An 18,225-nucleotide genomic window follows, 5' to 3' on the forward strand; every position below is an offset into this window, starting at 1 on the left:
ATAATGATCATTTTTTATTTAATTAATTAGTGCTGGAGTTGAAATCTGATATTTTTCCATTGCTAACCTTTTGATTCGGTCTCAGAGATGACTGGGGGGGAAGCAAACTTTAATATATTTTTATATTTGGAGAAAATGCACGCCTTAATTTGTGTGACCAGTAAAAAAAAGTGCACCATATAATTCATTTTTATCTGATTTAAAAAAACAGAACAAAACTAGAATTTGACAGGACATTTTGACTAATGCTTAACATTTAAAATGTTACGTACTGGCCGAAGCAAGCTAAGCTAAACTGATTTTGAGTGTCTTTGGAAAAATAAATTTGAATAATTCTGACGAATAAAAGCATTTTTACATTATCTGCATTTAGTTAAATATTTTCTGTTGATTGTGGCCAGAATCATAAAAATACTGAAGTCTCCACACTGCTAGTAATCCAGCTCTTCCAGGGCACGAACACCCTCCCTCCGTTCCCAGAAAAACCATTTACTCCCATCTATCCAAATAAACAAATAGAGCACAAAGGATGAAGCTGCGTCCAACAACTCATCGTCCTCCTCTGCTGTGACCCTGAAATAGGTCCCAGCTATAGTTATGGTTTTACCTCCGTCCCAGCTACTCTGGGTGGGGATGTTGGCGGTGATGGTGGTGGTGGTGGAGCTCCCCGGAGCCCTGCAGAAGTGCATCTTTGACGAGGTTCAGGCCCGGGTCAGGGTGGTCCGAGCTGCACCCGTCCACCCAGACGGACCCTCGGCTGGGCAGGAGCACCCGCTGACCTCTGGGGAACCCACCAATCGCCGTGGACGGAGGGCATCGCAGAGAGAGACGGAGCTGCCCGCTACACCCGCCCTGCAGCCAATCAGGATCCAGACCTGGATCCCAGCGGAGAGCAGCAACCTATCAGAGGCCGAGAAAGAGAGGATGGAGGCAGCAGTGGAGGAGGCTGTGAGGATGGTGACGTCTTTACTGTCAGGTGACACACACACACACGCACACACACACACACACACACACACACACACACACACACACACACACACACACACACACACACACACACGGCTTACCAGTGCTATCCTTGAACCTTGACCTTTCCATAGTGAACAGAGTACCCGGTCCATTGCTGCTCAGCAGAGACGTCAATAAATACTGCAAGTTCCTGTGGAAGAATTCAAGTACTGCTAACTACAACAGGTGTGTACATACTGTAGTACTTGTGTGTTAGGCCAGATGTGACTCCTGTCCTCTTTAAATATTATTATTAATGTAGAGAATAACTTGATTTAAAGGGGCCCTATTATGCTATTTTTCCACAAGTTAATATAAGTTATTGATGTCTCCAAACCTGGTCTTTGAATTCCTCAACTGGAAAAAACAATTGGAACATGTATTTTTGAGTGGATCACACTCCTCATTTTCAGCTTTTTTACCCCACTTTTTCAAACGGGTGATTCTGTCGGGGTGTAGCTTTATGCTAATGAGATGACCCCTGACCCCGCTCCTACTGAGGAAGTGGTTGTGTCTCTCCGCCCCGTGCTGTCCGCGTCCAGCTTGTTGCCATGGTTATGGTTCTACGCTACAAACTAACAGCGGTCCAGCCGTACCGCTTCGAACCGGACTCCGACCCAGAACCAGGACCGGCTCCTGTAGAAGTTCCGACGCCGCGGATGCAGCAGGACGAACCTGGATGGTTAGTTAACATGTCTGTGTAACGTTTTGGACGGTAACTCGATGTGTGTTAGCGTAGCTAGCGCTAGCCACAATGACGCTAATGCTGCGTTCTTCGCTCTATAAGTAACGTGTCTGTGAGCTATTTTCGGCAACAATTAATATCGTTAGTAGTGCCGTGTTGTTGACAGTTCACTGTTGCATGTTTTCCAAATGGGGAACATCATATTTAAACGGATGAAAACCCAATGAAAACAGCGTCCTGTATGCGGGCAGTTTGTTTACATCACATTAACGGGATTAAAAACTTGATCCTCTACATATAAAGATATACAAGCAACAGGGTTTGGTCAGTATCATGTCGTCCTCCAGAATTATGTGCTGAATTGTGAATTATAGGCTGTGTGCTGTGTTTTATAAACGTGATTGTGCTCCATCTCAACATTATGTGCTAAACTTACTGTTACAAAATTCAAACATGAGGTTTACACCTCAGCTTGTCAGCAAAGTCAGTCAGGTTACCATATTAACAAGATTTGTTGTTGAAATGCTCAAATTCTGTACTATATTCATCTAGGTGACTAAGTGGGCCTTCAGACACCGAACACGTCTGCTGCATGGAGACACCACAGGTAATGTTACTTTGTTACACCAAGTTGTCTGTTGAGATTATTATTCACATAACATGACGATGATCATGATTCACACTAGGTAAGAAGACGGATGCAGCAGCTGGAGGAGGAAGAGGCTTGCATGGTGGGACATCCTGGTCATCTGTCTGAATGTTCTCTCTCCAAAACGCATGAAATATATATATACAGCTGGTTATGGTGCTTTACACGTAAGAGGAATACAGCAGTCTGTTGTTTGTTTATCAATTGTGTTTTATAAAAATAAATCCCTCTATGCAACATATTATGCAGTCTTCCTGACCATTACTTCAGTAATATTAACCATGACACATTTTACATTACTGTAAAGACTTTATTGTCAAATTAATCAGCAGTTGAAGTTCACAGTTATCTCAGAACACAAACGCAAACTGTTTGTGGCCGACTCTGCAGGGTCATATCAAGCTCTTCTGAAGTCAAGGAAGAGCTGCCCTCCAAAGTATCCTCCTCCTCTACCGGGTCCAGGCGAGCTCTCTGTGATGGTCTCCTTATTGGAGTGGTTGTGAAACGGGTCTGGAACCATGGCTGTGCCAACACCAAAGTCCTTGCAGGACACAGTAGCTGTAACAGAGTTGTATGGAGGAATGAAACCCATGATATCACATAATAGAAATACACATCTGCACAACTACTAGTAGTTGCTGTTAAACCTGATCTAAAGTAGGCTACATGTCGGGCTACACACCTTTACTTGGGTAAGGAGCCTGTAGTCCTCCTAGACAGGTGACTGCCAACAGTAGCTGCTGTGGTGGGTCGCTGTGGGACGCTGATGTGAGCTGCTGCTCTGTAAGCAGACAGACAGTCAGACAGACAGTCAGAGTTTACAACTACATCTGAAATGTGGAACACGTTACTATTTCACTATAACTGATGTTGTGACGCACCAATAGCTCGTAAATCCCTTCGTTAGCGGTTTGGTGACGTCGTCTTTGCATCGGCGTGTATAAACAAACAGATCAGCTGCTCTTGCTGCAGCATTCAAGCTACAAAACGTTCCCAAGCAAACTGATGTCTAGCGTTATTTTACAGGTTTGGGCCCCCGCAGTACTACGTATCGTTAACGGTCCTCAACATCAATACAATGGAAGCTTTTAACGCAACACGCCAATGCTAACTTTAGCGCAACACGCCAATGCTAACACACCAATGCTAAGAAAGCAACGGTAAACTGTAACACGGCATATTACATAATATTTAGTAACTTACCGCTTCAGTGTCTGTGGTTTGCTCTCGGACTGTCGGTACTGATCCAAACTTTAGCCCCAGGTTAGAGGCATATCCTGAGCTGTAGCGACCCATGTTGTCAAAGCTCCTGACGGTGAAGTGCGTCGCACACACAAACACACATTTACGGACGCGTGTGCGCACATTTCCATCGTAGATGTTCCGACGATGCCAGTAAATATCAGCAGTTGGACTGCCAACTCGCTTTCCGTTGATTTTGGCATTTTGGTTAACTGGTTTGTATGTACATCACACTGACAGCCAACAGGTTTGGGATTATGTGGGCGGGACCACACAGGTGGAGCGATTCTAATGAGCCGAGATGACCCATATAAGGCACAGCAAAATTCGGTGCTGACGTCATTTAGTGGACATTCTGCAAACCGTTCGTTTATCGGGAGGATTCCTTTCAAACTGAGAAAGTGAAACAGGGAGATGGTGGACTTTTGTGATACTGTGGGGACTTATTGACACCCCAGGGACCCATTTTAGGGTTGAAAAACATGGAAAAGTCGATTTTTCATAATAGGGCCCCTTTAAGTTGAAACATGAAATCCCCCGGAATGAAGAAAAGCTGTGAAAAATGACAAATTTCAGCACTCCGATGTTTGCAAAAAAACATTTAGTTTTACAGTTTTTCTTCCTTCAGATGTGGTCGAGCCAACAACAACTACAGAACTGAGAGCTGCCTGGATGTGACGGTGAGTATCGCTCTGAATGATTAACACTTATAAACACATACTGCTTGTACTTGTACACATGAAACACTTGTTATCAACAGATCCCAGACGATCACCTGGCTGGATGTGATATTTACACGGAGGCCGATTCCCCCCGCAGGACCCAGATGCGTCCTGGAGGAGCCGGACTCGCCGACGCCGACTTCCTGCTTTACCTCCACGTGCACGCCACCGACAAGTGCAGAGCAGAGGTGAAACCCGACGAAATAGAAACAAACAGCTAAAATAACAAGATAATTCATTGACTTTACTATGTAATAAAATAATATTTTTTCTTCTCTGATCTTAAACATTCACTACTTCACTTGAACTTTCAGTGAAATATGAAAAAATATAGATTTTTCATTCCATTCCCTGCTGTTCCTCTTATAAACGTTCCCCCCTCAGCCTCATGTGTTGGCCTACGCCGTCCACTGTCAGGCCGACCCCCGAGGACGACCTTTGGCCGGGGTGGTGGTCCTCTGCAAGGGCAGACTGACGGGACCCACGTACAGCCACCGGGCCACCGTACTGGTACGTTTAATTATATTATGCATCCTATTTCGTGTTGAATTCTGTGAACTCATCTGTTTTTTTATCCCCAGACGGTGATCCATGAGATGTTTCATGCACTTGGTTTCTCCAGAGAGCTCTTCCACACCTGGAGAGACTGTTCCTCCACTGCTCAGGGTGAAGCCTTCCCACCGAGATACGATGCACTTCACATGGGGAGCATTTCAGCCCAAACAATCGATCATAAACATCATCAATACATGAAAAAGACACATACATACTACAATAAGCATCAAAGGTCATATGTGCTGGTTAGAAAATGGATTAATGTGTGATGTTTTGCAGTCGATGCTGGCTGTTCTCCTCGAGGCAGAGTGACTCACTCTGATGGATCCGGCCAGATGAGGATCTACACCCCGTCTGTCATCTCAGCCCTGCAGAGGCACCTGGCCTCCACTGATCCTGAGCTAGGGGGTCCGCTAGAGAACCTGGTATTGAGCAGCTCCGAAATGTTTCTAAACGTTCATCAAGCGCTCTCCTTTTATGTATTTTTTTTACACTCCCTTCCTTCAGGACCAGCCTCCAGGCAGAGCTTCCTCCCACTGGGAGTCCCGGGTCCTGCAGGGCTCCATCATGGCAGCGGTGCTGGGGGACTCGACCACAGTCCGGATCGACCCGGTGACCCTGGCTGCGTTACAGGATACGGGCTGGTACGCTGTCGACATGAGCCGGGCACAGAGTCTAGTGTGGGGAGACGGTGAGGACAGATGGAGACAGTCATTATCATCACTACAGAAATGCCTGATGTGTTTTAGATTGGATTTTTGTTTGTTTTTTTAGGTGAAGGAGCCACGTTTGGTTCCCTGTCGACTTGTCATAACAAGTCATCCTTTTTCTGCACCGGCAGGTAGATTCATGATTATATTCGACACAACAACTCATGTTTTTGTGCAGAAATGATGCATTTTCTGGCACTAATCTTGCATTTATTCCATCTCCTCAGTGGATTTGGGTGTCATTACCTTCACCTCCACAAGGGGGAGTGCCAGACCGATCAACATCTGGAGGGATGTGGAGTGTATAAGCCCCTACAGAACGGAGTAAGTTTCATGTGATTTTCTCCCTCAAACAGATTATTAAACGGGTGAATTATTTCGTACTCATGTTCTCCTGTTGTTCTGCAGAGTGAATGCTGGAAGGAGGAAAATGGCAGAGAAGAAGATTGGAGCGGGGAGATCTTTGGTTTTCACAGCCGTTGCTTCTTCTCCAGCCTGACCAGAGAGGTGTGTGTGAACAAGATAAGAGAATCCTTTATTAGGCCCACAGTAGCAGCAGCAAAGAGGATAATGCAAATAACAAAGCAGTGCAGAATACAATAAAAATAACGTAAACACATATGTTTCCATTGTTGAACATGATTTCCCCCCATCTTTCTTTAGAACCAGAGTCCGGTCGTCCCTGTGGAGGGACGTTGTTACAGACACAGGTGTACCGGACCAAACCAGTATCAGATCCAGGTGTCTGGCTCTGATTGGTTGGACTGTCCAGCAGGGGGCACTGTTCAGGTAACAAGAAAACAAGCGTCAATCAAGAGTCGTTGTTGTGGTGTGCTGTTTCTTTGAAAGTATAATAATGCAGCTGCTTCATTATTATCTGCACTTTAAGATGAAACAAATGGAAATTCATTTTTAACCGTCAGATAACAGGATACCGGGGTTCAGTCCACTGCCCCGACGGGAGGTTATGTCTGTACGCTGACGTTACTCCTCCTTCAGATGACGTCACTGCACTTCCTCCCATTATCACAAGGCAAGTCCACACTTTAAACAAGCTCCTCCTTTGCTTCGCAACAACCCTGTGGCTCATTCTCGCCTCACTTTGACGCTTTTTTTTGGGGTCAGTGAGACTTCAACTGGAGCCCAGAGCGGGACCCGGCCGCCCCCCAGGCCTCCTGCAGGGCTCAGCAGCATCAGCATCAGCATCATCAGCAGCAGCATCATCATCATCGCTGTCGTCGTGTGTCTCCTGGCTTCCAGGAAATGTTGCCTCTGCAAGGTCGGGATCCACCCAGAGGATCACACTGACCTGTAGCAAATACTGCCTTTTAAAGACACTGGTACACGTCAGCTCTGTTTGGATGAATTTAAATTTAAATGTATTTTCTTTCTCAAATACATTTTACCAGCTGTTTGTTTCCACACTGAGCTAAAAGGCAAACGGGTGGAAATGCATTTCAAATAGTCTGTTGTGGAATATCCTAACTTTCTCATCGTGAATGTAAATACAATAATACCCATGAAACACTGAATTTGAGTTTTTATTCATTTTTATTGGAAAATAATGATTATTCTAAATAGATTCTGAAATCTGAAAAACGTTTTTTTTTTTTTTTCAAGAAGCTTTTATTTGGCAACACATATAAAGGTTGATTTGCATTCACAGTCCAACAAAACATCAGACCTTTTTGTGTGTGCAATTTAAAGTCCAGCCAGAGGGTTCCATGACTTTTGGAGATTCAGCATGTGTATTAGTGTAATATGATATTAATATAAATACACTGTTGGATTTGTTCAACAGACAAATCATTTGGTGTTGATTCATCAAACTGGTGTTACAACACTCCCACTTCCCTTTCAGGCAGACGAAACAGAACTCTACTCGGCAGCGAGTGCAAAAGAGACCTTTGCATTTCTCCCGGTTGTGTTCCACCTTCATGCCACATGTGGGACAGGCTCGGACCGAGGGGCAGCAGGTGACCCCTTCCACTTCGGGCAGACTGATGGTCTTGCATATCTGCAGGAGCTTCAGGGTGGTGTTGCTGCAGCCGTGGTTGTCGCAGCGGTCGGATCGAGGGCCCGGACCTTTCCACTCCCGCAGACACTGCCAGCAGAACTCGAAGGTCTTCTTCCGATCAGCTTTGCATATGGTGCACCGGACACACAGGTTGGTGAGATCCAACCTCTCCACGCTGCTTTTGCACTGCGGGCACTGGTGTGTTGGAGGACACAGCATTTTAAAAGGAGAACACTGGTTTAAAAAACGTAATTAAACATTCAAAACAACCACTTACCGGCTGAATTTCACAGTATTCCATAGCAGCCAGGCGGGCTATGGTCGATTCAAAGTACCGCCTTTCCTCATGGGTCAAACAAGCCACTCTGCGCACCTCCAGGTAGGACCACGGCTTATTGCACAGTTTGGTCCCCGTCACCACTGCACCGCACCTGAACGTGTAGCTACCCTTAAACGGCAAAGCAGGTTCAGAGACTCACTGCTGGTTTTGTTAGAAACTTTGTCCTCAGCAACACTGCAGGACTCTTAATTATGATTGTTTTTTCATTCATTAATGACTTAGAGTTTGTGTTTTCAAAAGGAGAGATACCCCATCCAGCTGGCTGCGACACCATTGGGTTAGAGAGTCGGGACTGACGGCGTGGCCGCAGGACATCTCGGCTCTGGGACAGTCGTTGTCGTCACACATCGGATCCAAGTCATCCTTCCTGTAGACGATCTTCAGCCTGCTGTCCAGCGGGTTTAACGTCTTCTTCATCAGCTGCTCCTGTCCCCCAATGCTCATGTTATTCATCTGTGTGTGTGTGTGTTGGGGGGGATAATTATTTAAAAAGATAAGTAATAATAATTGTGGATTTTGTAGTCTTGAGTGTTTGTCGCCTATATTTGTTTACATTTTGGCAAAATGACACCATTAAAAACTAAGTGAATTGAATGCTACTGAGTCAGGGTCCTAGTTTAATAATAGCTGTTGAGGAGACTCAGGTTTCAGCCGTCAACACGTTAAATCATCGTGACTGAGCTGATATAATTCAATCTGAGTCACTGAATGGTCAGCTGGGGGATTTCTATTATAAATAACACAGCGGGGAAAAGGCCTTGTTAATAGAAGTGACTAATATTAAAAGCTATTGAAAGGCTCATAGTTCAATGTTCATAGCAATAAAAAAAACCAATATAACAATAGTATGACTCTGAATAGTATGGAATACCATTTCTACCACTGTTAGAAAAATAGAAAAGAAACTTTAGTGAGAAAACCTTCTCAAAATAATGACTTAATATCTCAAAATAATGACTTTATATCTCAAAATAATGACTTAGTATCTCAAAATAATGACTTTATATCTCAAAATAATGACTTAATATCTCAAAATAATGACTTAGTGTCTCAAAATAATGACTTAATATCTCAAAATAATGACTTAGTATCTCAAAATAATGACTTAATATCTCAAAATAATGACTTTATATCTCAAAATAATGACTTAATATCTCAGAATAATGACTTTATATCTCAAAATAATGACTTAATATCTCAGAATAATGACTTTATATCTCAAAATAATGACCCCCCCCCCCCCCCCCCCCCTCACAGTGGTGGAAATAGCACATAGGCTACTAACAGTACTTTATTTGTATTTTTTTAATGTTATTTTTATGAAGAGGAATCTGTGTCCTACCTGGTCACGGTTCCAATCCAACACTAGGGTTTTCTAAAGGAAAAAAAATTAAACAAATTAAATCTGTTTTAAATTAAACTGCTCAACCGGAAGTGCAACTGCCACGTCTGAAACTACGACTCTGGAGGATGATTTCGCTCCAATTCAACACCCGGTGGTTTCACTAAAGTTGCGAGGCGGGCGGTGTCTCTCTCCCTCTGTCTCTCTCCCTCTGTCTGTCTGTCTGTCTGTCTCCCTGTCTGTCTGCCCCCCCTCGACGCGTCTCCCTACTTGAACTCGCTGGAACCGAAAGTGAAAGGACTTCCGCTAACAGGTCGGTTATCGTGTTTCACTCTCCCGTTTTTAGACACAAATAACACCTCGTTAGTTCGTAGCGACGCTCACATTTCACTCCTTTCTGGACACGCTGGCTGGTAGGCGAACGGAAGCCGTCTCCATGACACCCAAACGCACCAGCTGCGTTCACTGGCTACTCCGTATCCCGTCTGCAAAACTCTAAATCGATGTGTTTTTAAGTTTTTAAGCAGTATTTACTGAGGTTTAACTAGTACCACAGTATGACATCACGTCACTGATTGTAGTAGAAACCCTGCTTCTCTTATTGTGACGTAAAAACAACTCTCTGGAACTAGTTTTTTACCCCCCTGGGTGTTTTTAACATTATCGTTCAACAGCTGAATCCTCATCTCAATCTCATTTGGAGGACGTCAGCATGAACTTCGACCTCGTTGAGAGGTTCAGAGAGAAACTGGACGGCTTCACCGTCTCAGGTAGGTCCTGTGAAGTCGACCTGGATGTGTCTTACTGTGTAAACGTGCTGCTGAGGTTTGTCCCTGCTGTGTCTTCAGATTACCACGGCCTCAACAGTCCAGGTCTGACGTGCTATTTGAACAGCGTGCTTCAGGTGCTTTTCATGACCGAAGACTTCCGGGAGGCCGTCAAACGGTTTGTAACCTTCATTTGGCTCCACATTCGTCAACTTCAGGATAATATTTGTATATTCGTCACGTTTTGTGCCCACAGATGCCGTGGTAAAGATTCAACAGCCATTGACCCAGAGCTGGGAGGCCTGTTTGCTGATTTACAGAAGAGTATCGCCAAGACTCATCACGTCACAAAGAAACTGGGGATCACCAACGGTGGGTTTGGATTTGAGGCATCGCTTCACCCGCTTGCTGTAGTTGTGAATATCTGCATGTATGATCATAATGATTTATTTTTGTCCACACTCTCAGTGTACGAGCAACGTGATGCTGCAGAGTATTTTGAGAGGATCCTTTGTTTGACCAGTCCAGAGGCATCCAAGGTTTGTGTATCTACTAGATTGTTCATTAAGGATGAATCTGCTGGTTATTTTCATTATCAATCCATTAATTGTTTGAAAACTGTAATAAAACATGTGTATTATAATAGTAATATTATTTCCGATAGTTTTGGGGACTATTTTTTCTCCATGCATTATATTTTAAAAGTAATTTGTGGGCATTTTATGCAGAATCTTGAATTTTATGAAGGAACTGTCACTGTTAGATACATGTAGTGACGTAAAAAGTACAATATTTCCCTCTGAGATGTAGCTAAGTGGACGTAAAACATGACATGAAATGGAAATTCCCAAATAAAACAAATGCAAACAAATAAAGAATTAAGATATTAAAATTGTGGGTTTGCAACATGACAATTTGATTTTTAAAAAAAGGTGAAATTCCTTCAGCAGGCTCTTTAAAGTAGCTAAATTGCTTTTATTTTTGCGTCTAGATGTTCAAGGGAGAGCTGAATCACAAGACCACGTGCCTCAAGTGCAAAGAGAGGAGCGACTCCAGGAGCTTTTTTTGGCTTCTGCCACTTGCGGTGGAGGATTTGCGTCGTCGCACCTACAGCGTGGTACTGTTCTTTCCCCTTAACGACAATAAGAGTTTACGAATTTTTCCCGAAATGCATGAGAAAAAGATGTGCTATGTGTTACAGGAGGAAGGGTTGAAGGCATTCTTCAAGGGAGAAAAGGTCTGCAGAGGCAACAAAGTCTACTGCAACCGGTGTGATCAAAAACGAGATGCTGAATTTGTGAGTGTTAATTTAAAGGTTTTTTAGTGTGCATCAAAATATTATAATATCAGGTCTCATAACATGACCTTTAACGTCCAATACGTCGCCCACAGCGCCTGTAAAACTATGTTCCACGCTTTAGATCGTCTGAAGTAGTGAAGTGTTCATGCACACGTTATCATTCTGTATCCAGGGATGTGAGATCACACAGAACCCAGAGATTTTGACCCTCCTGCTGAAGAGATTCAGCTTCGACGACAAGCACAAGTGTTATGTCAAGCTTCACTGCCACGTGGATGTCCCCCAAACTTTACACATGGAGGTATGTTGATGTTTTTAAAAAAAAGAAATGTATATTAATTTCAGCCCCAAGCTGTTTCTGATTCATCATTTTATTTCCCTCTCTTCAGAATTGTAAATATGACCTCTACGCCGTAGTAAACCACTTTGGTTATCTAACAGGAGGTCATTATACTGCACAAATCAAATCCTTTGAAACGTACACGTGGTACGACTTCAACGACGACGTTGTCAACGGGGTAAGGAGGCTCGTGTTTCCATATGGAGCTGCACAGTTTCACAAATCCTCAGTTACACGGAGTTCAACCTTTACTCTTAACCCTCTTCAGGTCAAACCATTATTTGGGGCTGAAAATAACTCTTTGAGGTCATGCACGGCTTATCTCCTCATGTACAGGAAGGGTACGTTTGCAAATATGCAGCATTTAAATGTTTTTATTTATATGTATGTCCATAAAAACTGCTCAACTATTGCATGTTGAACATGTACTTGTTTCCCAAAAGCATCTTAAGGCTAAGAAGATGAAACGAAAGTTACGACTGTAACTACGGTTCTATGAATCCTGGATGACCGCCAGAGGCAGTGCTTAACACTGGATATCTTCTGTCTCGCGCATGCGCAGGTCGAGTATTAATATCAACAAAGTCACCTGTGACCTCGGATGACCCCCGGCTCAGGTCAAAGTTCCGGTGTCATCTGCGAGATCGCTTCCTACAGTATCTTCTTGCGGCTCACGAGATCCTGAGTGACCTGGATTTCTGGCGGTCATCCAGGATTCATAGAACCGTAGTTACAGTCGTAACTTTCTTTCTATTTCATCCTTACTGACCGCCAGAGGCAGTGCTTAACACTGGATGACTCATACCAACAGAGTCACGAGGAATCCGGAATACCCACCTATACGGGTGAGGTGGAGGGAGTCCGGCGGAGAACCACGCCCAATGGATGCGGGGTAGCCACATTCACACTGTAATATCTGGAGAATGTGCTTGGTGATGCCCATGAGGCTGCAGCACATATGACCTCCAAGGGCACTCCTCTCAGGACAGCCCATGATGTGGAGACACTCCTAGTAGAGTGGCATTTTACTCCGCCCCATATGCCGAGGCTATGACGTCAACAATCCAGTGGGACAGGCGCTGCCTGGACAGAGCACGACCCCAAGTCAAGTAGAACCCCCCGGGCTGATTGCCCCTTTGGTCAGGAGGGCGGATAACTCCCGATCTAGGGCTAGGTTTTTTGCCGGGTCGTGGATGACGGTCATCTTGACCCGGCCAAAGGCAGGGGGCCGGCGTCGGAACTGAAGTTTGTAACCCTGGGCTAGGGTGGAAACCACCCAGGGATCCAGAGTTTGCGCTGCCCAGCAGTCCAGCTGCTGTTGGGAGAAATGTCTGACAGCTGGCCCCGAAACTTCAATTCCTGCCCCCCCGGCCCTTAGGGGCCTTGGGGGGGCGACGGTTATGCACCGTGGCCAGAGGTTGTCCGGAGGTAAAGCGGTCAGGCTCCTGATGGCAGCGGACAGGCCTCTCTGCAGATTGCCGAGGCCCATAGTAGCCCTTGGGGTGAGACGGTGGCCAGGGGTGGCCCCTTGGGGCAGATGCTGAGCCCCCAGCCCTGCCGGAGGGGGGGGCATGCCCCTGCTAAGACCCGAGAACTGCCGCCTGGTACGATCAGCCTGGACAGTCCGCTCGAGTGCCTGCAGAGCGGCTGCGCCGAACATTTCCCCTGGTTCCACCGGAACCTTGCGAAGGGTCCTCCTACAAGTTTCGGACAAGGGTGACTGTGCCAGCCAGACCTGGCGGCGAGTCTGAACGAGAGTGGACATCAGACGCCCCATTTCCCTCAACATTAAGGCAAAAGCCTGCAGCAAGGCATCATTGAGGCTGATGGTGGGTGCGTCCACTTCAGCCTGCTGCAGGGAAGCTGAGAGGGCAAGCATCAGATGCGAGAGTGAATTTCCAATACGACCCATCCGGGCTGCTGTGCCATAGGCCTTATAAAGAAGGTCGTCTGTAATCCGACATTGCGGGCGAGGGCACCTGGCATCTGGCCTCAGGGCCTCGTCGGGGGAGACTATGAGGGAAGCAATTGTCGGCTCAACAGCCGGCATGTGGTCAAGGCCAAATTTGGCCGCATCCTGCATTGCAGCCAGAGTCCGGCCGTCTACTGTAAGGTGGGAGAGAGCGTTAGAGTCTCTCCAGCATGCATGCAACTCCCTCAGATATTCCTCAGAGGGAGGGACGGTGAAGGTGGCAGGGGCCGGATTGCGCCTGAAGAAAGCACTAGCAGGCTTCGGCTCTGCTTGCTGAAGATCCAGCTGCAGGCGTGCCAGGGCTGCACGAATGATGGATCCCATGGAGCCATCTGCCGTCCCCTCCACAGAGCTCTGAGCGGAGGAACGAGAGCCAGGCCCAGAGACCTGGGAGGACCTCTCATTAAAGAGAGTGGCAGAAGCTGCCACGGAAACAATGTCCTCATCCGGAAACAGCTCAGGCATGGATGTTCGCTGGGGTGAAACAGCGGTTTCTGTACGAGCATCAGGGCGGAGGGACAGGAGGAGAGATTTCATCTGGGCCAGCTCTGTTGCAAGCAGATCCACCTTTGAGGACAGCTCGTCAGACTTGGCCGTTTTCCTGGAGGGAGCCCCGGCAGCCCCTGTGGCATGCCGCTTGCTTGGACGGGCGGGCAGGGCTTGGGACGACTGCCCTCACAATGTGGAGCCAGCATCGGCCATCAGGCTCTCCACCTCAGTCAGCCTTGCCGCTCTCACAGCGAGAGGCATGTAACTGCAGTTCATACAGGGGTCTTCTGAAAGACCCTCCCTCAGGTGCTCAAGACAAGAGGGACAATGGTCATGGCTATCTTCGGGTTGAAGAGGAGCCATACAGGAATTACAGGCATGTGAATCCATTGCGGCAATGGTGCCAGTACAGTCAGGCCGAGCGAGAGCACTCTGCTGACCGTGAGAACGGGACATAAAACGGTTGTAAGGCTACGTGAGAGGAGAGTGGAACACACTCTACCGACCTAGCGACCGTATGTATTCTCCGTGAATTTCCCTCTTTTAATGCTATAGTGAGAGGGCGAGGACACCCCCTTCGCAAATATGGCAGCTTATCAGTAAAGGGATTTAGTTATCAATATAAAGGCTAGCACAGCGCACAGGCTCCTGCTAGCACCATCCAAAGGCAGCCTGAGCGAGAGCACTTCGCTAACTGTGGGGACAGGACATGAACAGTGTTCAACGCTACGATGAGAGGGGAGCGAGGTCACACCCCTTCACTAGCATGCCAGTTATTTGCGTAAGCTAGCGCCGAGGCACACTTTGCCAGTGAGAGGAGAGCAGACAATACTCTCCGTGGTCTCCACATTAAGTTAGCTTACTTCATTAGTGAAAAACGCCATGAAGTAAGCCAAAAAACGATACGGGCAAGGAGAGGGGAGCGAGGGCACTCACTTCACTGACGCCGTATCAGCATTTCCTAGCTCCCGCTAGCATAACACAACACCATAAACCAATCGACCTTACCGGCTGGTGGAGATAGTGATGAGTGATGATCGGAGGATCCGTCCGTCCCGGCCAAGGCCTGTACTCACCGATCCTCCTCTAAGGACGGCTTGTCGCAGCCTCTGGAGGGCGAAGAATACGCAACTCCGATCTGGAGACCACGAGGCTACAAGCGACGAGCCGAATAGTCTATAATATAGGGCTTTAGCTAAAGCTAATGATACCGCAATAACAAGCGGTAACCTGCAAAGCGAGAAGATGAAAAGGAAGCGATCTCGCAGATGACACCATAACTTATTACTGAGCCGGGGGTCATCCGAGGTCACAGGTGACTTTGTTGATATTAATACTCAATCTGCGCATGCGCGAGACAGAAGATATCCAGTGTTAAGCACTGCCTCTGCCGGTCAGTAAGGATGAAATAGAACGGAGTGGTATCTTCCCTTTTTCCCCTTCAAAGTGAACAGACCTCCAGAAAAAACCTCCACATCCAGATGTGGACGCTGAAGGACGAGGTGACGAGGCGGAGAGAGGAGAGGCTGTCGTTCCTCAGAACAGAGGAGGGAAACGGGAAGCATTAAAGGAGAGCCGTGATGATGAGGTTTGGAGGAAACGGACAAACTGTTCTTGGGAACCAAACCAGAGAGCGGATGTTGCTTAGAAACAGACGCTGAAGCAGATGGAGACGGTTACAAACCAAGTTTGCAAATATAAAAGTCAAAGCTATAAAGACATTTAAATGTTATTATCCTCCAAGAAATAGATGTTTAACTGTCTATTCTCACTTATTGTTTTGTATTTTATTGGTTGTTTTTTTATTCACTGTGTCCTTGAGGGCTCTAAAAGGCGCCTGTAAATAAAATGTATTATTATTATTATTATTATTATTATATCCCATAATGACAAAGTGAGAGAAGTTTGACATTTTGCAAATTTTGTAAAAAAAATAAATAAAAAATATCAGACTGAATCTCATTTTACAGTGAGAGTTGACAAGTGAAGGCTGGTGTTTCTTTAATTTTAAGAATGAAAGTAAAAGTACTGCTTTAGCACCCCAGTCCTTATTTAACAGTATGCAGTGAGGAGCACAGACGAGGATCAACATGGCTGTGAAGATCATCATTAAATGTCCGGATGGTTGGAACAGAGAGATCGAACTCCAACTGCAGGACTTTGAGAGCGCCACAGTTCTGTTTCTGAAGACCAGGATACGTCATTCCTTTGGATATACAGGTAGGCTGAGAATGACTTCAGATTTTTTTTTCACACCATACTGAAATTTCCCTTTTAAATTGTTTTCTCTACATATATATATATATTTGCAAGCGAGTTGTTTATTATAGGGCCATGTAATGCGACTGCAGCAGGTCCTAGAAGGGCAAATAAAAAAAAAATTTAAGTAGAATTTTAAGCCAAATTACATCTTTGTTGATTTATTTTGGAGAAATGTTGTCAGTGCCTGGTTGACTCCCTGTGTGTGTGTGTGTGTGTGTGTGTGTGTGTGTGTGTGTGTGTGTGTGTGTGTGTGTGTGTGTGTGTGTGTGTGTGTGTGTGTGTGTGTGTGTGTGTGTGTGTGTGTGTGTGTGTGTGTGTGGGTGGGTGGGTGGGTGGGTGTGTGTGTGGGTGTGGAAGCCCAGCAGCGACTGGTGTTTGGTAACCAGGAGCTGGAAGACTCCAGGCTGCTGTCTTCATACGGAATCCAGCATAAGTCGACCATTCACCTGAGGGAAATACTAGGGTCGTGTAGTTTAATATAATAGTGGTATTTCAGTCAGGCATTAAGTTTGGACCTGGCAACCATATGAGTGATGAGTGAGATCTGTGTCTTTGGGCCGTGGTCATTAAACGTTACATGCAAAGTGTTCAACTGGAATCAGTCTACGAGTTCTTTTATTACTGAACACAAAAGTACACATGGTGTCAGAAAAGGATTTGTTCTTCATCCACGAGAGGACGCTTCACTAAGCGGTATTACTCCGCGGTCGAGAGAAGGGAAGTGTACCCGCGTTATAATAATGAAGTAGTTAGCAGTTCGGCCTGTTGGATCTCGAGGAAAGCTAGCAGCTGAGCATGGACCAGTTCAAGCCTTTTTATGCCTGTTTTGGACTCCCTACACTCAGACTTGACATACGATATGAGTGATTGGCTCTTCCATCAGTACTTGTGCTGGGGAGAACTCTGTACCAGTCACACTTCATCAAGGTGTCGTCCTTTAAAGCGGGACACTTACATGTGTACTGATGCTGAAATGAAAAGGACACGTTATGGTCACAGATGTGGTGGAAACTGTCTGGGGGAGTTGAGCATCTCTGACATGTAAAAACCTAAGAAAGGAAAAAAAAATCATCCAACCTGGGCAATAAAGTCACACTTAAATGATTTAATAATAATTTTGTATATAGTTGCAGAGAGGGTGGAAAGTACCTGATCCAGCAGGCTGCGGCACTTTTACTTTCAGTTTCTCCTCCGAGCAGCAGTTACAAGAAGTCACGTGATTGTCAACTCACATTCCTATTTGTTTTCCTGAAGCACATTTATTTATATATTCTTTGTGATTTGAAAATAAACCTCTAAAATGTCTTGCTTCTATATGTATAGGCCATGTGTTGTGCTCACTAATCACATAGTTTGACAGCAGCTTCTTGTAAGAGACCAGGGTGTGGCAGAGCTGGTAAACAAGAACACTGCCAGAGTATCAGATGGCCTCGCCCCGGGCCTCGCCCTGGTCCTCGCCCCGGTCCTCTCCCTTAATGTGTTATTTCTTCTCTGAGCGGCGGAGCAGCAACACAAACACACAATGACGGAGACCTACCAGGTCCTGGTGAGAGGACCGAGAGGGGAGAAGCAGACCATCGATCTGTGCAACACGGAGGAGCAGTTTAAGAGCATGACTGTGCTGCAGCTGAAGGAGAAGATAGCAGAGAAGCTTCCTTACCACCCAGGTACAGTCAGTTAATATATATATATATACATAATATACACTCACCGGCCACTTAATTAGGTACACCTTGCTAGTACCGGGTTGAACCCCCTTTTGCCTTCAGAACTGCCTTAATCCTTGGTGGCATAGATTCAACAAGGTACTGGAAACATTCCT

General features: G+C 45.8%; 4 protein-coding genes and 1 long non-coding RNA gene across 6 annotated transcripts in view; 4 read left to right on the top strand and 1 right to left on the bottom strand.

Annotated features, from left to right (window-relative positions):
* Positions 1–597: 597 nt before the first annotated feature.
* cirop (ciliated left-right organizer metallopeptidase) lies at positions 598–9,219 on the top strand (the record flags this gene model as incomplete). The annotated part of the gene is made up of 16 exons (XM_084003084.1): positions 598–976; positions 1,104–1,197; positions 4,216–4,267; positions 4,348–4,497; positions 4,694–4,819; positions 4,891–4,975; positions 5,144–5,289; positions 5,372–5,555; positions 5,639–5,705; positions 5,802–5,898; positions 5,983–6,081; positions 6,238–6,363; positions 6,498–6,611; positions 6,704–6,853; positions 7,436–7,970; positions 8,172–9,219. The coding sequence occupies 15 exons, from the start codon at positions 598–600 to the stop codon at positions 7,832–7,834; spliced, it is 2,268 nt and encodes a 755-aa protein (XP_083859210.1). The 3' UTR covers positions 7,835–7,970; positions 8,172–9,219.
* Positions 2,628–3,678, bottom strand: LOC311008917. Its single transcript, XR_014596589.1, has 3 exons — positions 3,549–3,678; positions 3,028–3,126; positions 2,628–2,903 (listed from the first exon to the last, which is right to left on the bottom strand). It is a non-coding gene; the product is annotated as an uncharacterized lncRNA (long non-coding RNA).
* A 373-nt stretch (positions 9,220–9,592) lies between the features above and the next one.
* On the top strand, positions 9,593–11,291 carry LOC311008914 (uncharacterized protein). The gene is made up of 6 exons (XM_084002870.1): positions 9,593–10,043; positions 10,122–10,218; positions 10,297–10,412; positions 10,509–10,579; positions 11,032–11,137; positions 11,188–11,291. Exons 1-6 carry the CDS (start codon positions 9,986–9,988, stop codon positions 11,214–11,216), a joined length of 477 nt encoding a protein of 158 aa, XP_083858996.1. The 5' UTR covers positions 9,593–9,985; the 3' UTR covers positions 11,217–11,291.
* Positions 11,292–17,473: 6,182 nt separating this feature from the next.
* Positions 17,474–18,225, top strand: part of LOC311008909 (ubiquitin carboxyl-terminal hydrolase 50-like) — a 33,309-nt gene continuing 32,557 nt past the window's right edge. For both annotated transcript variants that reach the window (XM_084002861.1, XM_084002862.1), the window contains exon 1: positions 17,474–18,070. In XM_084002861.1, the coding sequence (XP_083858987.1) occupies positions 17,926–18,070 (145 nt within the window). In that variant the 5' untranslated portion in view covers positions 17,474–17,925. The remainder of the gene's footprint in view (positions 18,071–18,225) is intronic.
* LOC311008907 (ubiquitin carboxyl-terminal hydrolase 50-like) overlaps positions 17,992–18,225 on the top strand; it is a 128,689-nt gene continuing 128,455 nt past the window's right edge. The window contains exon 1 of the mRNA XM_084002858.1: positions 17,992–18,075. The gene's annotated coding sequence lies outside the window, so the exon portion shown is untranslated. The remainder of the gene's footprint in view (positions 18,076–18,225) is intronic.

Source organism: Eutrigla gurnardus (genome assembly GCF_963514095.1).
Source record: "Eutrigla gurnardus genome assembly, chromosome: 23".
NCBI classification, from domain to species: Eukaryota; Metazoa; Chordata; class Actinopteri; order Perciformes; family Triglidae; genus Eutrigla; species Eutrigla gurnardus.